The 19,604-nt window shown below is 35.4% G+C and overlaps 1 protein-coding gene across 3 annotated transcripts; it reads left to right on the top strand.

Moving 5' to 3' along the window:
* Positions 1–4,569: 4,569 nt before the first annotated feature.
* On the top strand, positions 4,570–16,997 carry ALY3 (DNA binding protein). Of its 3 annotated transcripts, none has more exons than XM_079004322.1 (19): positions 4,570–4,773; positions 6,651–6,772; positions 9,588–9,686; positions 9,876–9,938; positions 10,062–10,139; positions 10,734–10,920; positions 11,001–11,248; positions 11,341–11,665; positions 11,853–11,930; positions 12,360–12,613; positions 12,702–12,758; positions 13,088–13,252; positions 13,365–13,543; positions 13,623–13,911; positions 14,817–15,116; positions 15,856–15,999; positions 16,080–16,247; positions 16,354–16,560; positions 16,709–16,997. In XM_079004322.1, exons 2-19 carry the CDS (start codon positions 6,668–6,670, stop codon positions 16,871–16,873), a joined length of 3,111 nt encoding a protein of 1,036 aa, XP_078860448.1. In that variant the 5' UTR covers positions 4,570–4,773; positions 6,651–6,667; the 3' UTR covers positions 16,874–16,997. The 3 variants fall into 3 exon arrangements, with proteins under 3 accessions (XP_078860448.1, XP_078860447.1, XP_078860449.1); XM_079004321.1 differs by lacking the exon at positions 4,570–4,773 and adding an exon at positions 5,207–5,882; XM_079004323.1 differs by lacking the exon at positions 4,570–4,773 and adding an exon at positions 5,956–6,374.
* The last annotated feature ends 2,607 nt before the right edge of the window (positions 16,998–19,604 follow it).

Raw genomic sequence — 19,604 nt, 5'->3', positions numbered from 1 at the left:
TGAATACTGCATCATCCTCGACATCTTATATCCTTGATATACTCAGCGCTTCGTCGAGGAACTCTTCGGCTTGGTTCCCAAACCAACCGTCCACTAATCTGGATACAAGAAGCTATTGTTGGGAAGTTTCCAAACTCCCAACTCCTGAATCTACACAATCCTGCATGCTGACGTTGACACTGGCTACTAATACGTAGACATCTCTTGCTAACCGTTCTCCGAATCCTCATTCCGACTCACTTGAGCCTCTACAGGTGGTCCTCCAATCCTGGATTCTCAACCAGCTTCTAACCATCTCGATTACATGAACTAACTGCTGGGAAGGTCCTCGAACTTCCAAATTCTGAACTTCTCGATCCATCGATCACCGTGCTACTATCATTTCCTCTCAGAGGCCGCACACTCTTTCTGAGTCCATGTGGCTCTTATCCTTGCATACTCGGAGGTTATCCCCCACTTGGATTCGGCTAGATCCTTACTGCTCACTGGTCGAAAGGATTTCCAACCTTCCTTCCATTAAAAGGGCGACATGCTGCCCGCCGACGTTTACCCTTGCCAGCGCTCCAACTAACTCTTACCAGATCCGCACCCTTCTTGCTTTCTGACTGAGCTCCCTTCGATCCTTAACTGCATTTGCTTTAGGGACTACCTCCCGAGAACCTGCGTTTGGGGTGCACATCCCCAAACCATTTCTTTACTGACCGCTAGCTGCTCCACTAGGAACTCTGGACTATCACTACGGAGAATATAACTGATCATTACCCGACTAACGCCTTCCGCAAGTAGTAAGGCACTACTGCATCTTACACATACATGCTATAGTTACTGTATCCGAAGTAACCTGATCTAGAGGGGACGACCTCCAATTCACCATTCTAATCCCATGGTATGCAGATGGCATAAATCTCCGACACAAGCAGGTAACATAATACCCAACACATATGCTTATTGACATCAATGCAGCAACATAACAATAATATCATGAATAATAAAATAGAAGGAAAAGAATCATACCCGCAACCTGCTCTGAAGGATCCTCAAATCCCTCTGACTTTCGAACCCTACTATGACAATGAGGCTGTCCCAACCGCTGAACGGGGCAGTTCACCCTAACATGGCCAGGCTGATGACAACGATGGCATAACTCTACTTCTACTGTGCATTCTTGACGTTTGTGACCCTTCCATCCGCATCTGCCACACTTAGACTTGCTGCGCACGCCAGCCCATGCTCCCTTCTCCCTCATGCAACCATCTCGACCCTGCGGGCCCCTGACACCAACTACGACAGTGTCCGACTGCCCATCTTGCCGAACTAGACCGGAAGACCGCTTCCTCTTCCTAAGCTGACTATCCGAGCCAATCTCCCGTTCATGGGTCATAGTGACCATTTCACCCATTGCCTGGACAGCTGAGGTCCGCCTTTCAATCCCGTCGACCACTCTATCGGTGATACGCCCAATGGTGTTCGGTAACTCTTCCTGGAGAGCCCGCGAAACTCTGCAACAATCCAATCCTGCAGGGAACCCTCTTGGGGGTAAGGTGGACCACTCACTCCCGACCCCGGATGACAAGTGCTAAAAATGGGACTCCCCTCCCTGATGGATCCCTGGGATCCATGAGAATCAGGCTCTAGATGAGCCCCAAACTGTCCTGAAACTGCCCCGACCCCTAAGGCCTTAAGTCGGCTGTCCATAAGCTCCATGATGGCCTCTCTAACCGAACCAAAAATTACTGGAGTATGATCGATGATGTTGCGCATGATCTCTGCGGAAATGAAATCCCTCATCTGATCATTAAGCTGCCCGACTCCAAAACCTGAGCCAGATCCCTCCTCGACGCCTGAACTGCTAACTGGTAGCTCGCGCAATGTCACCATGCTAAAAATATAACAATTCCTGATCAATTTACACACTACTGCTGAGGGATCTCTCACACACTCTACTAGTTCCATGGTTTTGCCTTGGCCCCTCTTGAATCGAGTACGGATCCTCTGCTTTCAGTAGTATGGGCCCCCACTACCTTCCACATCTATCCATACTTTCCTCAAGAGTTACCTCAACTCCACCAAATCCCCTTTTTCTCTACTACTGATCTCTGCTACTCTCATCATAGGCTTGCCCTAGGGAACTTCTGATTCCACCCAAACCAATCCTCAGTTGCTGAAGGCCTCCTCGTAATGCCAATTAGCCACCACTTGAATACCATCACATGCAATAAGGCTCAGATAATCCTTCGAGTAAAAGTCTCGTCCCTACAACGGTTAGACTCAAACGAGAGCTGCGCAGTAGGGCCAAACCCAACACTCTGAGATTATTCAACCCTGATCACATGTGATGTGACGTATTCACCTAATGGCTAACTCCCATCACTCAGAGTCCCACAAAGCACAAAGCAAGCAGCATTCGGATAAAGGAAGCACACTCATGCAAAACTATTCTCATAACAAGAAACTGCACTAGCATACAATGCTAAGCTCACACTATCAGGCATAACCTACGCATGCTATCCTACTACTGTCTACTCAATACTAGCATGCAATTCTTATCAAGCTAAAACTCATAAAGCAGGCACATAAGGCATCATCCTAGATCCTTGGTCCTATTCTAGCATGCTGTTCTACTGAAGCTGAAACTGAAACTGAATCAGAAACTGAAACTGATAACATAAACTTGTATGGGTAATTTGGGAGTACTTACTTGAGCTCGGCTGATTGCATGCACCACACCCTTTTCTCTTTTCAAAACTCTTTTTGCTTTTTCTAAAACTCTTTTCTTTATACTTTTTCTACAATTGTTTTCTTTTCTAAAAATCCTTTTGTAACTATGGTTTTTCTTTTGAAAACTCTATACTACTTCCTAAGTTTGAGTTCAGACACACTCGAGAGTGCGCCCGAATCCCTCAAACCAAGGCTCTGATACCAACTTGTAACGACCCAAAAATCACGACTAAAAATTTCTTTTAAAACATTACTAAAACTAGATTTATAAAAACGTATCATAAGTCAAACATAACTTTCGAGTATTAAATTCAAAACATAATATCATTATCAGAGTCAAACATTCCCAGGCTAATTGACTATGGCGTGTGCTCTGCAATCTTCCCGAGCTCCTCTTTTGAAAACCGAGTACCTGAAACCAAAACTGAAAACCGTAAGCACGAAGCTTAGCGAGCTCCCCCAATCTACCACATACCACACGATAACATATAAAACACATACTGGGCCTTGCCCACTGCATCGGACCGAAGTCTGGACTAACTGGGGCCTTGCCCCCCACATCGGACCGAAGTCCGAAGCTGACTGGGACCTTGTCCCCTACATCGAACCGAAGTCCGAAGCTGACTGGGACCTTGTCCCCTACATCGAACCGAAGTCCGAAGCTGACATCGGACCGAAGTCCGAAGCTGACTGGGACCTTGTCCCCTACATCGAACCGAAGTCCGAAGCTGACATCGGACCGAAATCCGAAGCTGACTGGGACCTTGTCCCCTACATCGGACCGAAGTCCGAAGCTGACTGAATATAGCATAAACATATCAACTAGCATAAACACATAAACCCTGTCTGAGCCACGAAGGCATCAAACATACTAACTACTACATCGGACCGAAGTCCGAAGCTGACTGGAATTCTATTATAACAACTTGTAAATTATATTATAACAACTTGTAAATTATACATAAAAACTTATACATCGCTCAAGACTCAATGCTCCATCATTAACTATACAAAATTAATGTAATCGGTTGTATCTCATAGCAAAAAAAACACAATAGAATGAAGTAATCTGACAGAATTACATCATAAATGTCGGAATCATGCACAAAAACACTGTTAATATCTTTCTCCATACTTAGAATCTACATAAATCTTCAACTAACAGCTAATTATCTCACTAAATTGAAAAAAGTAGTGTTATGATATGAGATGACATTTTGTCAAACACATGGTGGGCTTTTTTTTTTAATAAAGTTGCAAATGAAAAAGAGCTGCCTATAGAGAATAAGTCTCGATTCTTTAAGAAGGCTAGAAAAAGAGTAAAAATTACACATATTCAATCAGAATCATAAATCAATTGTCGACACCAAGTGAATATGTCTCAATTCCTCAAAAATCAAAACTTCCACCAATAAGAAATCAAATAACTTTCGAGTGAATACGTCTCGATTCTGAGGGTTCAATCGTTCAGAATAAATAAATAAATAACTTGGAATAAATTCATAAAACCAGAAAAGAATGGGCAAAGAAATTGATTTAAACATTGATGTTTGCATCATGCAATCATTGACTTAAGGAAATCAATCGATGTGATCATCAGTATGCGGCTTTTTTCCTTTGAGTTCTTTATTTAAAGCTATGATCATGGGAACTTGATGTATCAATGTTTTTAAGAATGAAGAAGTGCTCACGTAACAATTTTTCTTTCAAACGAAGTCAATAACAAGTAACAAAACGACACAATTTTAAGTATTGGGGTACCTAATCATATATACCCTTAAGGGTATATTCACTATTCCCATATATATATATATTTGAAAATTTTAAATTAAAATCACAAAAATCATCGTCACACAAATGCTCTTCTGGTTGTGGGTTTGGGCGTTTCTTCAATATTTTGTTTTCAAGTTTCGCGGTTGTTGCCCCGAATCCTCGTCTCTCTCTTCCTCTCTCTCCCCCTTTACTGAAATTCTTCGTTGAAACCATCATATTCATTGATCGATTATCCTTCTCGCAGACACCAAATGCTCTGACTAGATTGGAGCTTCAAAATCGGTAATCAAAACTTAGCTATTATACTGATCTGTATCTTTCGTTTGTTTTCATTCCGTTTTAGGTTTTCGTAGTTTGAATTTCCCATGCGTCTCTTTGCTTCTTCTGCTGCTGCCAACTAGTTAAAATAAAACCTCTTGAATTCTGTGCTTTGCGAATTGAATCGCAATCATAGTTCAATTTTTTGCTGTAGGTTAGTCGGAAACCGATTTAACACGTTGTTTAGGAAATCGCCTTTCATCATCAACGGATTGTAATTGATCTTTTAGTTTCATTCACAATTATATGTAGTATGTGGGTTTACTGTGGGCTCAACGAGGATGAGCTGATCTTGCTCATGGCGACGTAATTTGCATATGCAATCTTACTAAATTTATTCTTCTGAGGAGCTATTCAGCTTGATGCTTAATTCATCAATGTTGTTTCGAATTAGGAATAATTTTCCTGATATTAATCTTTTTGTTTATTTAATAATTCAATTTCTGAAAGGATCTACATTATGGGCTTTGGTGCAAATCAAGCACCCAAGTTATCATACTTGTAGCATTTGTCTAAAGTTTATCAAGTTTCTGGATGTTTTGGAATCCGTAGCAGCTTCCTGAGATGAAATGTAAAATGATTTTTCAAATTCAAATTCTAGCTCTCTTTTTTACTTGAACATTCAAGGATGATGTTATGTTATTTGTTTACAAAATTAGTCTTCAAACAGGCAACTTGATATATGTCATTTGTGCTGCAACTTGGGAAGTGTTTTTAAGTAGTACTTCTTGGCGGCTAGTTTTCTGTCTTTTTTCTCAATAGTTTTAATCAATTTCTTAAGGTGACCATTAGGATGGGACCATCAAGGAGTTATTTTTTCTAGTTGTGCAAATAATGCTTGTGTTATCTGAGAAATGGATCCAAGAGATAGCCTCATGAGTCACGACAATTGGAAAAAGGTCTAGACTTTGAGAGATTGGATGGCAACCGTCTAAAGCGCTAGAATTTGAGATTATGTTACTTATGATTTATGCCAAGGCAACTCTTGTGGAGAGAGATGAAGGGAATCAGAAGAATGTTCCTTTACATTATTGGATCATGTTTCCTTGCCTTTGTGTGTTTTATTCCATTGGGTATGCAGTCTTCTTTTAAAAGGGAAAAAATGTTTTGTGTTCCTATACACACACATAATTACAATGAAAACAAGTCTTGTTAATCATATGAAGTCAATTTCTTAATTCTCAGTACAAGATATACTTGATGACTGTTACACCAACCCTGTGTGGGTGAGAAAGCTGCTTGGATGACTGTTAGTACTACTTATGTAGTCCCTGCTAACTTTGAAGGCAATATTGTTTGTTATGCATCTATGAGGATGCCATTACAAAGTTCTAACTTCTAAGTCTTTTAGGAAACATTAAACACACAAGACCTAAAGGGAAACTTTTATAATGTGCCACCAAGTCTCCCACAGTGTTGAAACTCCTACACTCTACAACAGGATTTAAAGCGCCTGTCACTATGATAACATAAAAGAGTAGACTGTATTTGTCTTTTGGGTTGACTGTAAACCATTTGTGACACTTATTTTGGGATAGCCGGAGTAGATACATTTGTGATATCTGGTAAGCTAACCATGGATATTTTGTTTTACCAAAACAAGTACTTATCATGAATATTTCTTTGTGTAGGCTTTTAAAAACATGTCCTTCTTGCATGGTCATTTATTTAGCTAGACAATTGCTTACATGAAGTCGATGAATAAAGTAGTAACTTGGATAGATGAAGTGTTTGCTATCTATTAATTTGTTCATTTTGGAGACTTGTTATCTAGCTGTACATGGTATGTAGACACTAGCCAATAGATATTATTTTCATTGATTCTCTATTTCTTTTTTCAGTGGCAAAGGGAGATCTGATGGGCCCAGCAAAAAAGTCGAGAAGTGTGAACAAACGATTCTCATATGGTAATGAGATACCACCAACTAAAGATGGGGATAACACCTACAAGAAAAACCAGAGGGTGAGTTTAGTTCTTCTTTAATCCTTTCTCTAAATCTAATTTAATCTTATTGGTTCTAAACTTCTAATATAAATTTAGTTTAATATCATATAGTGACCTACTGTCTATGAAGGTTCCCTGTTCACTCAACAGTTGAAACTTATAACTCTTTCTAAAATGACTTATTGTTGACAAAATGATAACTTTATCAAAAGGTTCCTTACTTCAAGTTTCAACTTTAGAAATGATTGTTTGTTTTAAATGCAGTGGCTATATTTTATTTCACATGGTGTTATCAGGGTCTGTATGGACTATGGAATGGTCATTACAATGGACTGAGGTGCTTGGTTGCCACATAGGAGTGGAATGGATCATTCCTTTAGGAATGTGATTACTTCCTATGGGTTGATTTTCATTTTATAATCTTTAAAAACACCATTGTTTTTTAAAATATCTCATAACTACTTTTCTTATTAAAAAAAGCTAAAATTATTTCTATTATAACTTCATTTGACTTTTCATGTCAATTTACTTTTTTTAGATTCCTTTTTCTCAGTAGATGTTATTTTTTGACATATTTCTATTAATTTTGTTTTATAAAGGTAAACACATAGCCGATAGAAAAGTTATAATGAATACATTAATGTATCTTTCCCTCATTAAGTTAAGATTGACGATAGTTCGGGAGAGAAATAACATAATAGATTATCTTATGTGCAAATACATTCTGTTATTGTTTTAATGACTGTTAAAAATCAAATTAAGAAAAGAAATTCGAAATGCTAACTGAACTTTTGTTTGATTGTTTGTTCGATATAACATGTATTTCAAATGGGCATGAGATATATTTATATGTAACTTGTTTAGTGGGATAACTTAATTTGATTAAAATTTATTTTTATGAAATGATAGTTTTGTCGTTATTTATCAGTCTAATTACATTCGGGTGTCTATTACTCGTTCAATTACTTTGTCTATTACTCTATTACATTCGTATGTGATTTCATTCTCTCATACCAAAAACATCATTAGTCTCTAACTTCCCAGAAGCATTCATTTAATTTTACTCTTATAAATTTGAAATATAGCATATAACAAAAACTTTTCGTTTGTAAGTTTCATATTACTAACTCACCATGTGACAAGTACCATTTGTAACCTCATTGTATCACACTAAAAATTTGAAATATAGCATATAACAAAAACTTTTCGGATTAATGTCAGTGATATCAAGATTATGCGAAAGTTTATCCCAATAACATAATATTCTAGTTACAAACAATAATTACATACAATAAATTGGTGTTACTAACAACTTCCTTGAGTGTGACATAATAGAATTTGCTGTATCTATCTACTTCCTTAAAATAGATACACAATATCTATCCTCCTTGTAAGCTTATCTTCCGCTCCATCTCTTCATAAGACTATTCATGGTAGATGGTACTTCCCAAAAGTACTTACTACAATCTCATTTATTTACCTATAATACACTGCATACACATCCATTTAAGAAACACGTGTGAGAATAAGGATTATACAAAGAATAACATTGTATAAACTATAAGCATTAGATGCACATAAATAAACTGTTTTGTGACACATAGATACGCCCGTTTTCACTACCACCGGAAGGATTTCCCATAGCATGGAAATCACCAAAACATGGCATATAGCCATCTAGCAAAGTGTACACATTATTCTACCAATATGACTCCTAACACATAAGGAGCCCATTCTGGGCCTTCAAACCCTAGAAATATCCTTTTTCATAAAACCCCGACTTGTCCCATACACCCACCCAATAATGGTGTTCTAAGACAAATCCTCACCATACATATCCATTTCTTCCATAAACAACATAATGTCACATTATTCACCAACCCAAATTATACATTCACTATAATGCTCAAAACCTTGAAATTGAAACCCCAACTTCACACATGAACATCATCAAAACTGAATACTAGGGTTTAGTATAATTAATTGCAACATTCAACATGCCTCTTAAAGACCTTCACGACAATCTTTTAATCATTGTTTGCTGTTACTTATACGTAATAATTGCAATTTGTTGCTCATAAGTGAAGCAGGGAAACTAGGTCTGTTCTGGTGGATGATAAGAAATTACAAATCATTAGAGAAGACTATTATATTTCTAATTTGAAGAATACAAATTAGTTCCTTATAAATAACAATGGAAATCCATAGTTAACAAGGGACGCAGGATTGAAGCAAAACTGGAATCATCGTAGTGGAGATAGGCTAACACAAATTATGAGAGAAGATTATAATGTTTTTGAATAATTTTGAAGAATAGAACCAAGTCATTTATTAAGGAAACTGCCAAACATGGTAGCCTCTAAAATGCTATATTACAATTCTGTAAAAATATGGTAGAGATGATGAAGAATTTCTGAATACTTTATTCACCAGAAATAGGGTACATATATAAGATGGAAACCAGAAAAAGGAAACCATAAAATCAGGGAAAAGATACTTGCTGATCCTATCTAAGTAAGGAAAAAATCAATACACAATAGTTTCCTTAAATCTATTCTAAAATACAGCTGTTGACAGAAAAGGATATCACAAAATATTTAAACGTTAATCAATTCCTTTTCTTGTTTTTGGTATAAGGCTATGTTTATCTAACTGTGTGATTATGATGTTGGTGCACTTGCTACATTTGAATTTACAGAAATAAAACAGCAGTCTTTCAAACTACAGCTTTTTGCTTTTGATACTCGATAAGGATCAGTGGCAACTGCTAAAATAAGCAATAGCTTACAATGTTTAATTGTTGATGATTAAATCACTGCCTTATTCTTTCCAGAAAAAGAAGTTGTCAGATATGTTGGGCCCACACTGGAGCAAGGAAGAGCTGGACCATTTTTATGAAGCTTATCGTAAGCATGGGAGAGACTGGAGAAAGGTCACTTTAATTTTCATGACTCTATAGGGCATAACCACTTATTGGCAATAAATTTACACATTTATATTTCTTTAGTGTTGGCTTTTAATCAACAGGACATAACATATAAGTATATAACTTCTACACTTTGTTGATTAATCAGAAACCTGTGATTGACATCTAATGCTCAAATACCATATGCATTTTTAGGTGGCTTCAGCTCTCCGAAACCGCTCTGTGGAAATGGTGGAGGCTGTTTATTCTCTGAATAAGGTAATCATGAAATCTAATGTAGCTTGTTATCTGACCTTTTCAATTCATGTTGTCTTCCCTTTATAATATTAATATCCAATCCATTTGTTAACTTGGTAATTAATGTACTTGTGTCACTTTCAGGCATATTTATCTCTTCCAGAGGGAACAGCCTCTGTTGCAGGGTTTATTGCAATGATGACCGATTATTATAGCAACATGGTGAGATTTTAATCTTTATTTCTTGTTGTGCATCTGTAGGTGCACATATCTGCTTTTTCCTGCAAGTACATCAAGCCTCTACCTTTTGTTTACCGTTTTTATTGAATAGAAGTTTCAGCAAACCAACGAATCATGAAAAGTCAATAAATTAAAAGCAAGAAGATAAAAAAGAAGCAGCCATTTTATTTAATATTTTGCTGTATTGCTCACTAAATCATTAACATGAGATGCGGGTGTGTATTTTATGATTTTTATCTAACCTGCCATCTAAGGGGCTGTTTCTTTTTCTTCCCATCAAGCACTGTATCAGTCGAGTGGATGTCTATTTGGATATAGTACTGTATAGATAACGTTTTTATTTTTTCTAGACTGAATAAACCATCTTAATGAGACTAAATGACCATTTTACCCTTATTCATCAATTTTAACGAGAGGAGTTGGGTGGAAAAAAAGTAGATGGTTGGTGTCTCAGTACTGTAAGCCAGTTTTTTTTTTTTTTTTTTTTGGCTTAATCCATTTAGTCAATCTGTTCATATTAAGTGCTTAACCCGTTAAGCTCATCAAGTGGTTTTGTTTTGATTTTTGATTTTTCAGGAAGATAGAGATAGTGAACAAGAAAAAAATGATGGTGTGGGAACATCCCGGAAGCCACAAAAACGCTTGCAGCGCAAAGTTCCTGAGACCATACCTAAAGGCTCTGTTGATCGTATTCATTTGCATCCAGGGGCAGTTTTGTCAGATTATGGTTGCATGTCTTTAACAAAGAAGAAGCGCTCTGGTGGTATGTGATTGTTGTTTTAACTTTTAATCATCTGACAGGTGTAAATTATGAAATTGTTTTTTTTTTTTTTAATTTTTTAGGAAGCAGACCTCGTGTTGTTGGAAAAAGGACACCTCGTTTCCCTGTCTCACATTCTCACGAGTATGTCAAGGGCGAAAAGCCTTTTTTGCCAACAAGGAAAGGGATAATAAAACCCAAGGCAGATGATGATGAAGATGTTGCTCATAGTATAGCAATGGCATTGGCAGAAGCTTCAAAGAAAGGTAGTTCTCCAAATAGAAGAGCTTCCAGTCTAATGTCATCACCTTCTCACAGCGCTGAAAGAATGGTATGTGTGATTTATATAATGTTTTTTTTTTTTGAACAGCATCTAGAAAGATGAGACTTGAGAGACTGATTTACCTTTTGTTTTGGACACAGTATGATGAGTCAGATGTGGGTAGTGGTTATGGTGAGGATATAGAAGGTAGCATGGAAGCTGATAATACAGATTTTCCTAGGGATAAGAGTAAAGAAAGAATAAATGCTGGTTATGTGTTACATGATCGAAAAGGATCACAAGGGAAAAAAGTACGAGTTGATAAAAAAGAAAACAAACATTTAGATTATATACGGGAAGCTTGTAGTGGCACAGAAGGGCATAATTTAAGTACGCTAAGAAGAAATTTTGAATTTTCTGATGTAAAACCTTCAAAGTCTTCTCAAGGTTCCAAGAAAAGAAGTAAAGGAGCTCATACTGGCAGAGGTATTGTGTTTCCTAATTTCTAGTATATGAGTTTCAATTAATTTAATGGTTTTTATCTAGTGTGATGAATCATTGTACTTTATATCTACCTTACATGTTCATTTTGAAATGATAAGAGATTTTTCTATTGATTTGACAATTTATAGTGATTAATTTTTGTACTTACTGTTGATTCCTTTTCCTGTAGATGAAAATTCTGCCTTTGATGCACTGGAAACCTTGGCAAATCTGTCTTTGATGATTTTACCCGAGGCAAATGGAAATGGTAAGATATATTAGTAGACATAACTTAAGTGTTATTTTATTTTGACTTACAGATGGATAGATAATGTTGTTTCCTTTTCACTTAATACAACCAGAATGACTTATTGGTTTAAGTGATAAGTTTGTCACTTAAGACCCTCCCTGTTACAGAATTGCCCTCATTTTTTCTTCTTTCCAATTTTCATAACAACCTAAAAGAACCCATTGTTCCCGGTGTTTTTTTTCACTGCATTTGTTTCTTTCAATTTCATTTTCAAATAAACAATCGTGTGTTATTAAGTATCATTTACTAAAAATGGTAAAATAGTCATTACTCATATTCAGACAATTCATTGAGATTCAAAAGGAAACAGACTAGGTTTTGCTGATCTTGATCTCAATCATTGCGAATTAAACTTGTATTAATCATTACATTGGTTGTTTAATTTAGGGAAAGATGAACTTGTTGAAGACTCTCATCTACTGCTATCTATCCCTACAAGTACAAGCCGCCAGGGAGAGAAGCGTAAATCATCAGTTCCTAAAAGGAGTCGGTCAATTTCTATATTAGAAGCTGCTGACAACAAAGCCCAGTCATCAGGCAAAGACTCGGTTGATGACACCAATATTCCTTCAGAAGCAAAGGAATCACATCACTTAATTACTAAAGTCTCCAGAAAGAGACAGAAGATCGTGGCACCCAAAGTAAGCATGTACATGAACATTACATACACTTTTTCCCATTAGTTTGACTTTTTATGTGTTAGTGATATTTATGGCACACTAATTGCAGATTCCAAAATCTGAAGCTGCTATTCATACAATTGGTAAAGAGTCTCTGGAGTCTGAGGTAGGCTTGCTCATTATCTTCTTTTACTTTTTAGTAAATTACATTTTTAGTCCCTGAGTATTGCTGATTTTTTCAAATTTGTTCCCAAAAAGTTTTTTTTTTTTTTTTTTTTTTTTTTTTTTTTTTTTTTATGTAGTTTTGGTCTTTACTTGAGGTTCTTATAACCTTTTTCGTCCTTGTTCCAAGTAAAATAACTATATTTACTCTTTTTGGGACCAAAACTGAAAAAGTTAACTATACCCAGGGACCAAAATTGTAATTTACTCTTTACTGTTTGAAACACAATGGCGAAAATGATGGAATAACTTATGTTATTGTATACAATGTAGGCTACAGAGAGTAAAAGTATACCCCAGTTGGCCAAAAATGACAAACATACCCCTTCTAGTATTGACACAAGAAAGGAAGTAGACATACGTACCAAAGTCAGGAGCAAGCATAAGCTGTTCAAACCAGACACTCTTTTTGATGCAGTTGGAAAAGACAAGCCAAGGGTACACTTCCCTTCTCTCAGTCAAACTTAATGTACTTATCTCAAATATTAGTTATTTTCTGTCTGTACTGTATATCAACTCAACTGTTGATAAGTTTTGATCCAATTTTCAGGAAGAACTTTCTAATTGTCTATCAAACAAGCTGATGCGAAGATGGTGTGCATGTGAATTTTTCTACAGTGCAATAGACGACCCTTGGTTTGCCAAACAGGAATTCGTTGAGTATTTGTATCATGTTGGTTTAGGTCATGTTCCAAGATTAACCCGTGTCGAATGGGGTGTTATCAGAAGGTATCTGATTTTTATGTTATATAATACAAATTTGTATTATTGGTTTTCTTTATTTGGCGTATCATTTTTTTTGATGCAGTTCTCTTGGGAAACCACGGAGGTTTTCAATTAATTTTTTGAAGGAAGAAAAGGAAAAGCTTAATCAATATCAAGATTCTGTTAGGACACATTATACTGAGCTTCGTTCTGGTAGTAGAGATGGATTACCAACAGATCTTGCTAGGCCATTATCAGTAGGGCAACATGTTGTAGCTATCTATCCAAAAACAAGAGAGATTCATGATGGAACTGTATTGACCGTAGATCATGATCATCACAGGTGTCGTATTCAATTTGATCGACCTGAGCTAGGTGTTGAACAAATCATGGTAAATATTCTTGGTGTATTCTTTTTTACCTTTATATTTATTAGTTTTTTTTAAAAAAAGTTTGGTTCATAAGTTTTTTATTACTATAACTTTATGTATTTTGTTATCAGGCAGTTATACCCAAAACAGCCACTTTATTAAATGAAGAAGAATCACATTTGACACCCATTTAAATGAATGTTTACACATGCATTTATACAAATATTACACTTATGTAATGTTTTATGGAGTTTTTATTAGGTTACTAGTATTGTAATATATTATATATGTCAATTATGTGTTTTATTTAAATATGTGACATGTTTAAGTTATCGGGAGATATAAATAATAAGTTTTAAAACATTAAATTAAATATAAATATATAATCAACTAGAACAAAGACCAAATCTCATAACAGAATGGGGGTTAGATGTGGAAATCCTTATCTCCACCTGAGGGTAGAGAGGCTGCTTCCATAGAATTGACAAGTAACAAATATATATCTTAATATATAATGTAGTATCACAAATAATAAACTAAATGTGCATAAAATCTAAAATTGAAGGAACAAATTGTAGAAAGGAAACTTTAACAAAAGTTTAATGTAAATGACCATATTTGGTGTTATATTTACCATTATCATCTTGATATTAAAAAAGGTTTTTGGTGTTGGGTTGTAAATGCCCTAATTCTAATGTATGTTAATGAAATAATGTAATATCATTTCTTTCTCTCATATATTATTTGTTTTGGTCAACTAATAAAAGCCTTTATTTAGGGCATTATAGAAAGCTCATAGTGGGATAACTTTGCTTCCAGATATGAATGAAATTATGTCCTTGTGTTTCTTCTTTGTTTATTTTAAGAATATTTTATAATGAATATTGTCTTAATAAGGCACATGACATGATTTTGTATTGACTCAGGATACCGATTGCATGCCCTTAAATCCTTTTGAGAACATGCCTGCATCACTGATGCGCCAAACACCTGTTGGCAAATTCTTGGAGAGCTTAAATGAGGTCAAATTAAAAGATCAGAGATTAGAAGGTTACACAAACCCAAAGTCCACTTCTCGTGAACAATTAGAGAACATGTATGATGCTGCTTCAGTTAAGTCCAATTTACTATCTAGAAATCATCATGGGACCCACTCTGCACAATTTCATGCAAAAGAAGCTGATGTTGAAGCCATTGCTGAACTGAACCGTGCTCTTGACAAAAAGGTTCTTCCATCTACATTCTTGATAGTTTTGTATTAGTAGTTTAAGTATATTTGAAAGTAATGGAATATTTATGGACATATTACAAAAATAGCCTTCGACTTTTTGGCCATTTAAATGAAAACCCATTATTTAATTTTTTATATCATGAAAACTGAAAATTCAAAATTCTTTCAAAAAAATCACTGATGACTAGTTATAGCCAATTAACCGGTCATCTGTGCTGATGTGGCATTTGCAAAACTGGAATTTCCATCAACACCATTACGTTTTAATCCACTTTTTGAAGAAACCATTGTGATGTGGCATTTTATTATTATTATTTGTTCTTTGGTTTTTGTTTTTTATAAAAAGAATAGGAAAAAAACCGAAAATATAAAAAAATATTAAATAATGGAAAAGAAGAAAAAACAAAGAAAAGCCCGAAAGAGAAAACCAGTAATTGTAATTAATTATCAGAGTAAAGTTACAAATTTGTTTGCTATGCTTTGTTGGAAGTTCAGTCCAAAATTTGAAAACGCCCAGTGTCTTCCCCAAGTTTGCATTTTGTTGCGGATATGGTCCCTCAGTCCAAATTTTGAAGTCATTTTATATGGGTCGGGGATCATATCCGCAAACAAAATGCAAACATAAGGAACTAAGGACAACATTGGAAAATTTTCAAAATTTGTACCGAACTCGCAATTTTGAGTAAAGCAAAGGGACCAGATTTGCAATTTATTAAACATGTTGAAATGTGCAGGAGGCTGTGGTTTTTGAGTTGAGGCGAATGAATGATGATGTGTTGGAAAACCAAACGGATGGTGAGTTTGCTCTTCAGGAGTCAGATGCTTTCAAAAAGCAATACGCAGCTGTTCTTGTACAGTTAAACGAAGCAAATGCTCAGGCAAGGGCAATATCGTCTTTCCACCCCATCCCACCCCTCACAAATATTTTTGTTATTTAATTCAACATGTCTTTTTTCAGGTTTCTTCTGCTTTGTTTCGCTTGAGACAACGCAACACATATCAGGGTAACTTCCTCCTGACAACCTTGCCCAAGACAGTGGCCACAGAAGACTCAAAATGTCAAGTCAATGAGATTGTTGAGATATCAAGAACCAAGGCTCGTACAATGGTAGAAATAGCCATACAGGTCAGATATTTTTATTATAATTTTATAGGCTTAAACTTAAAGCCTGAAATACAGAAGTGGATTATTCTAATAATCTAATTATATTTTATTCGAATGTATAATTTAGGCGATTTCATCGCTGAAGCTTGATCCTACGGTTGAGATTGACAAGGCTGTTGATTATGTAAATGATCGGCTTCCGTTGGATGATTCCTTTGTGACTGTAAAAGGACCTGATTCTAAGTCAACGAAGTCAAATCCTTGTGATTTAAATAAAGCATCAGTCCCCTCTGAACTGATAACTCAGTGTGTGGCTACTCTGTTCATCATTCAGGTAAAAAATTAGTTAAAATAAAGCATCCTACATCCATTTTTTCAGTGCTTGCTATATAATTGGGTGGGTTTTTCAAAATGAGAAATAAATAAAAAGTAGAGTATGTTGGTAATGGTATTTAAGAAGTTTGGTGGGATGGAATTTACAGAAATGTACAGAAAGAGAGTTTCCACCAGCGGAAGTAGCGAGTATATTGGATTCAGCAGTGTCTAGTTTACAACCGTGGTCCCCACAGAATGTGCAGGTATATGCAGAGATACAGAAATGCATGGGGATAATTAAGAACCAGATTTTAGCTCTAGTACCAACCTAACTTAACTTTTTTTTTTTTTTTTTTTTTCTCAATTAATTAATTGTACATGCCAAATTGTGAAAGGACTGAATTTCAGATTCTCAATCTTTGTTATAGTTGGAATGTCCATTTCTCATTGCTTCCATTGCTTGCTAGTTTGTTATTATTATTTTGCATTTGTTTGTAGTTTATGTTGATAAAAATAGAGTCAATGTAGTATTTCTGAAAAATGGAGCTTAAATCACTTTTTGTTGGGCAAAGGCATTGTTAAAATATAAACGCTATTTATACAAATGACATACACTTTTTTCTAATTATTGACCATTTAAAAACAAAAAAACTGTTTTTGAAATTAACTAATTTATACTTATTTTTGTGAATTATTTTATAAAAGAACCTCATAATTTGTTATCATTTGAATATATGTAATATTTTAAAAAAATTAAAAGTATTTAACTATAACATTAAATAAAAAGAAAAAGACAAATCTAATCAAAATAATTAAAATTTTTCAAGATTTAACAAAATTAGTCTTTTTCTAGTATGAACACAAATTTTAAAGATTTACCAAAACTTGGTCTTTTTTCTAGTATAACTACTGACTACTGCGATTTTTTGCCATGGGAAATGGGTTTTGGCTTTGCAAAATAGGCCTTTCATGTCTAAAATATATATTTTTTTTCTTTAGTTTTCATATTATATTTTTTTGGTAAAATCTTTTTAGATCTAAGACTTTGCTTTAGCTACATAAAACTCTCTTGTGCCACCTTGACAACAACAATCCTACGAATCTCATCCTCAATGGCACTCGACTTCTTGGCGTCGTTGGAGCCTAAACCTCGGGTAACCACCATATTGAAACACACAAGAAAACCATCAAAATTAGGCTTAAGCGTGTACACAAACATCCACACACTCCTGCAAGTTCCTTAGTTCCTTAAGATTCCTTCTTGAGCCACGTACAAATCCGGTGATTTCAGTAGTATGAGCCTAATACTACATTCCACATTAATCTTAATTTGTCTCAAGTCATCATCTCAAGACCCTAAGTCACAAGGACTCTATTCCTTAAGAGCATCTATACACCCAGACTATCGATTTCCTAGAACCTCTACAGTGTCTACTCAGGGCTGGACCATGAGCCTGGGCAAGCTGGGCAACCTCCCCAGGTCCCCCAAATGCCGAAGGGCCCCATTTTATACTAGTTGTACTAGGTTAGCCCATTATTTTTTAGCCTTGTCCACTAGTTTAAGGCTCAGTTCTAACGTTATCAGGCGCGGCACCAAGCAAAACTGAGAAAGCGGGAGCTAGAATACGTAGCGTCAAGGGTAATGTGCATTCCAATTTCCAAGGTTCATAAGGATTTCTATGGAAACTCAAAATGCATTTGCTGCGCTTCTACTCCGCAATAACGGTTAATCTGATTTCTCTTTTTATGAGATTTGTTGATTTCTTATTCTTCTTTTTTGATTTCTGAATGCACGATTTCTTTCCTCCCTATCTGATGGATTTTGCCCTTAGTTTAGAGTTCTCGAGATATTGTCGCCTTGACCCATTCACTGATTAAGAGCTGAAACCTGATCGATTTCCACTCTAATTTCTGATCCAACGATTCATATCTCAGTTAATTCTTATTTCTTATTCTGAAATACCCCTCCGATTTCTATTTCTTTATGAAAGACTGAATCAGATTGAGAATCAGAGAATTCAAAGACGTAAATTACGATTTTTTAGGCTGTTGAATTAATTTTTTTTAATCAAATGCAAAGTTCGATTTTTTTTTTCATATATTGTGATATAAGTTTCGATTTGTTTGGCTATTAAAATCGATGTTTTCATAATATGCTGTTATGACTCATATTATAATATTTTATTCTGTTGCATTCTCTGACTGTCAAACTCTATTTTTTATTCTGATGCTATTGTTGTGACTTCGATTATTCTGGTTTCTATCGTATTCTTCAGACTGTTAATTTTGATTTTATTTTCATATGTTGTTGTGACTTTGATTATTTTGATTTCTGCTGCATTTGGATTTCTTATTAGTTACATTATGACTTTCAGATTTCTTGCACAACAGTTGTCATATTTGGGTTTCTTACACTATCTCATTATGATTTTCAGGTTTCTTATATGTATTTTGATTTATCTTGTATTTCATTATCTTACACAGCAACTGCAAGCAGGTTATAGATTCTCTCATTTCACCTTTTTAATCTATGACCTCTACTACTTGTATATGTTAAAAATGTATGTCTGGAAGTGCAAAATGAAAAAACAAAATCCAAAACTGTTTATTGAAACACATAAAGTACGATGAATAAGTTTATAAAAAAAATTTAAATTCTTCTAACTTACATGAAAATGAGCAAGATAATGTTAAACCAATGGGTACAAAAACGATTTCTTGAGATTGATACTACAATTGATGACTTTACATCTAAAAAAGCTTGTAAATATTTCTTTTTTAGTTTTTAGCTATAATTTTATCTGATGGAGCATGTTCTTGTATTTTAATTTTGTTGTTTGTAGTTAATAGTTGGTAGGTTGCAAAGGGCCCCATTTTTTATTTTACCCCGGGCCTTAATTTGTCTTGGACCGGCCCTGCCTCTACTAAGCATCTAGGCACCCATCCTAGGCTGCTCCCATGCACTGCTTCGCCTCACAAGACCTCTGTTATCCTTGCCATTTGCTTCATGCATGCTACTTGTACACAATACAAGACTCGATAAACAATTAAATAAATGATTCT

The sequence above is a fragment of the Lactuca serriola genome, chromosome 6 (assembly GCF_051521515.1).
Source record: "Lactuca serriola cultivar US96UC23 chromosome 6, Lser_US96UC23_V15, whole genome shotgun sequence".
Classification (NCBI taxonomy): Eukaryota; Viridiplantae; Streptophyta; class Magnoliopsida; order Asterales; family Asteraceae; genus Lactuca; species Lactuca serriola.
This window is presented reverse-complemented; position numbering and strand designations above follow the sequence as displayed.

Coding starts and splice junctions, on each gene's coding strand:
- ALY3 (XM_079004321.1), top strand. CDS start 5,780: ATGCCAAGGCAACTCTTGTGGAGAGAGATGAAGGGAATCAGAAGAATG. Junction 6,773..9,587: donor CCTACAAGAAAAACCAGAGG/GTGAGTTTAGTT, acceptor TATTCTTTCCAG/AAAAAGAAGTTGTCAGATAT. Junction 11,666..11,852: donor AGGAGCTCATACTGGCAGAG/GTATTGTGTTTC, acceptor CTTTTCCTGTAG/ATGAAAATTCTGCCTTTGAT.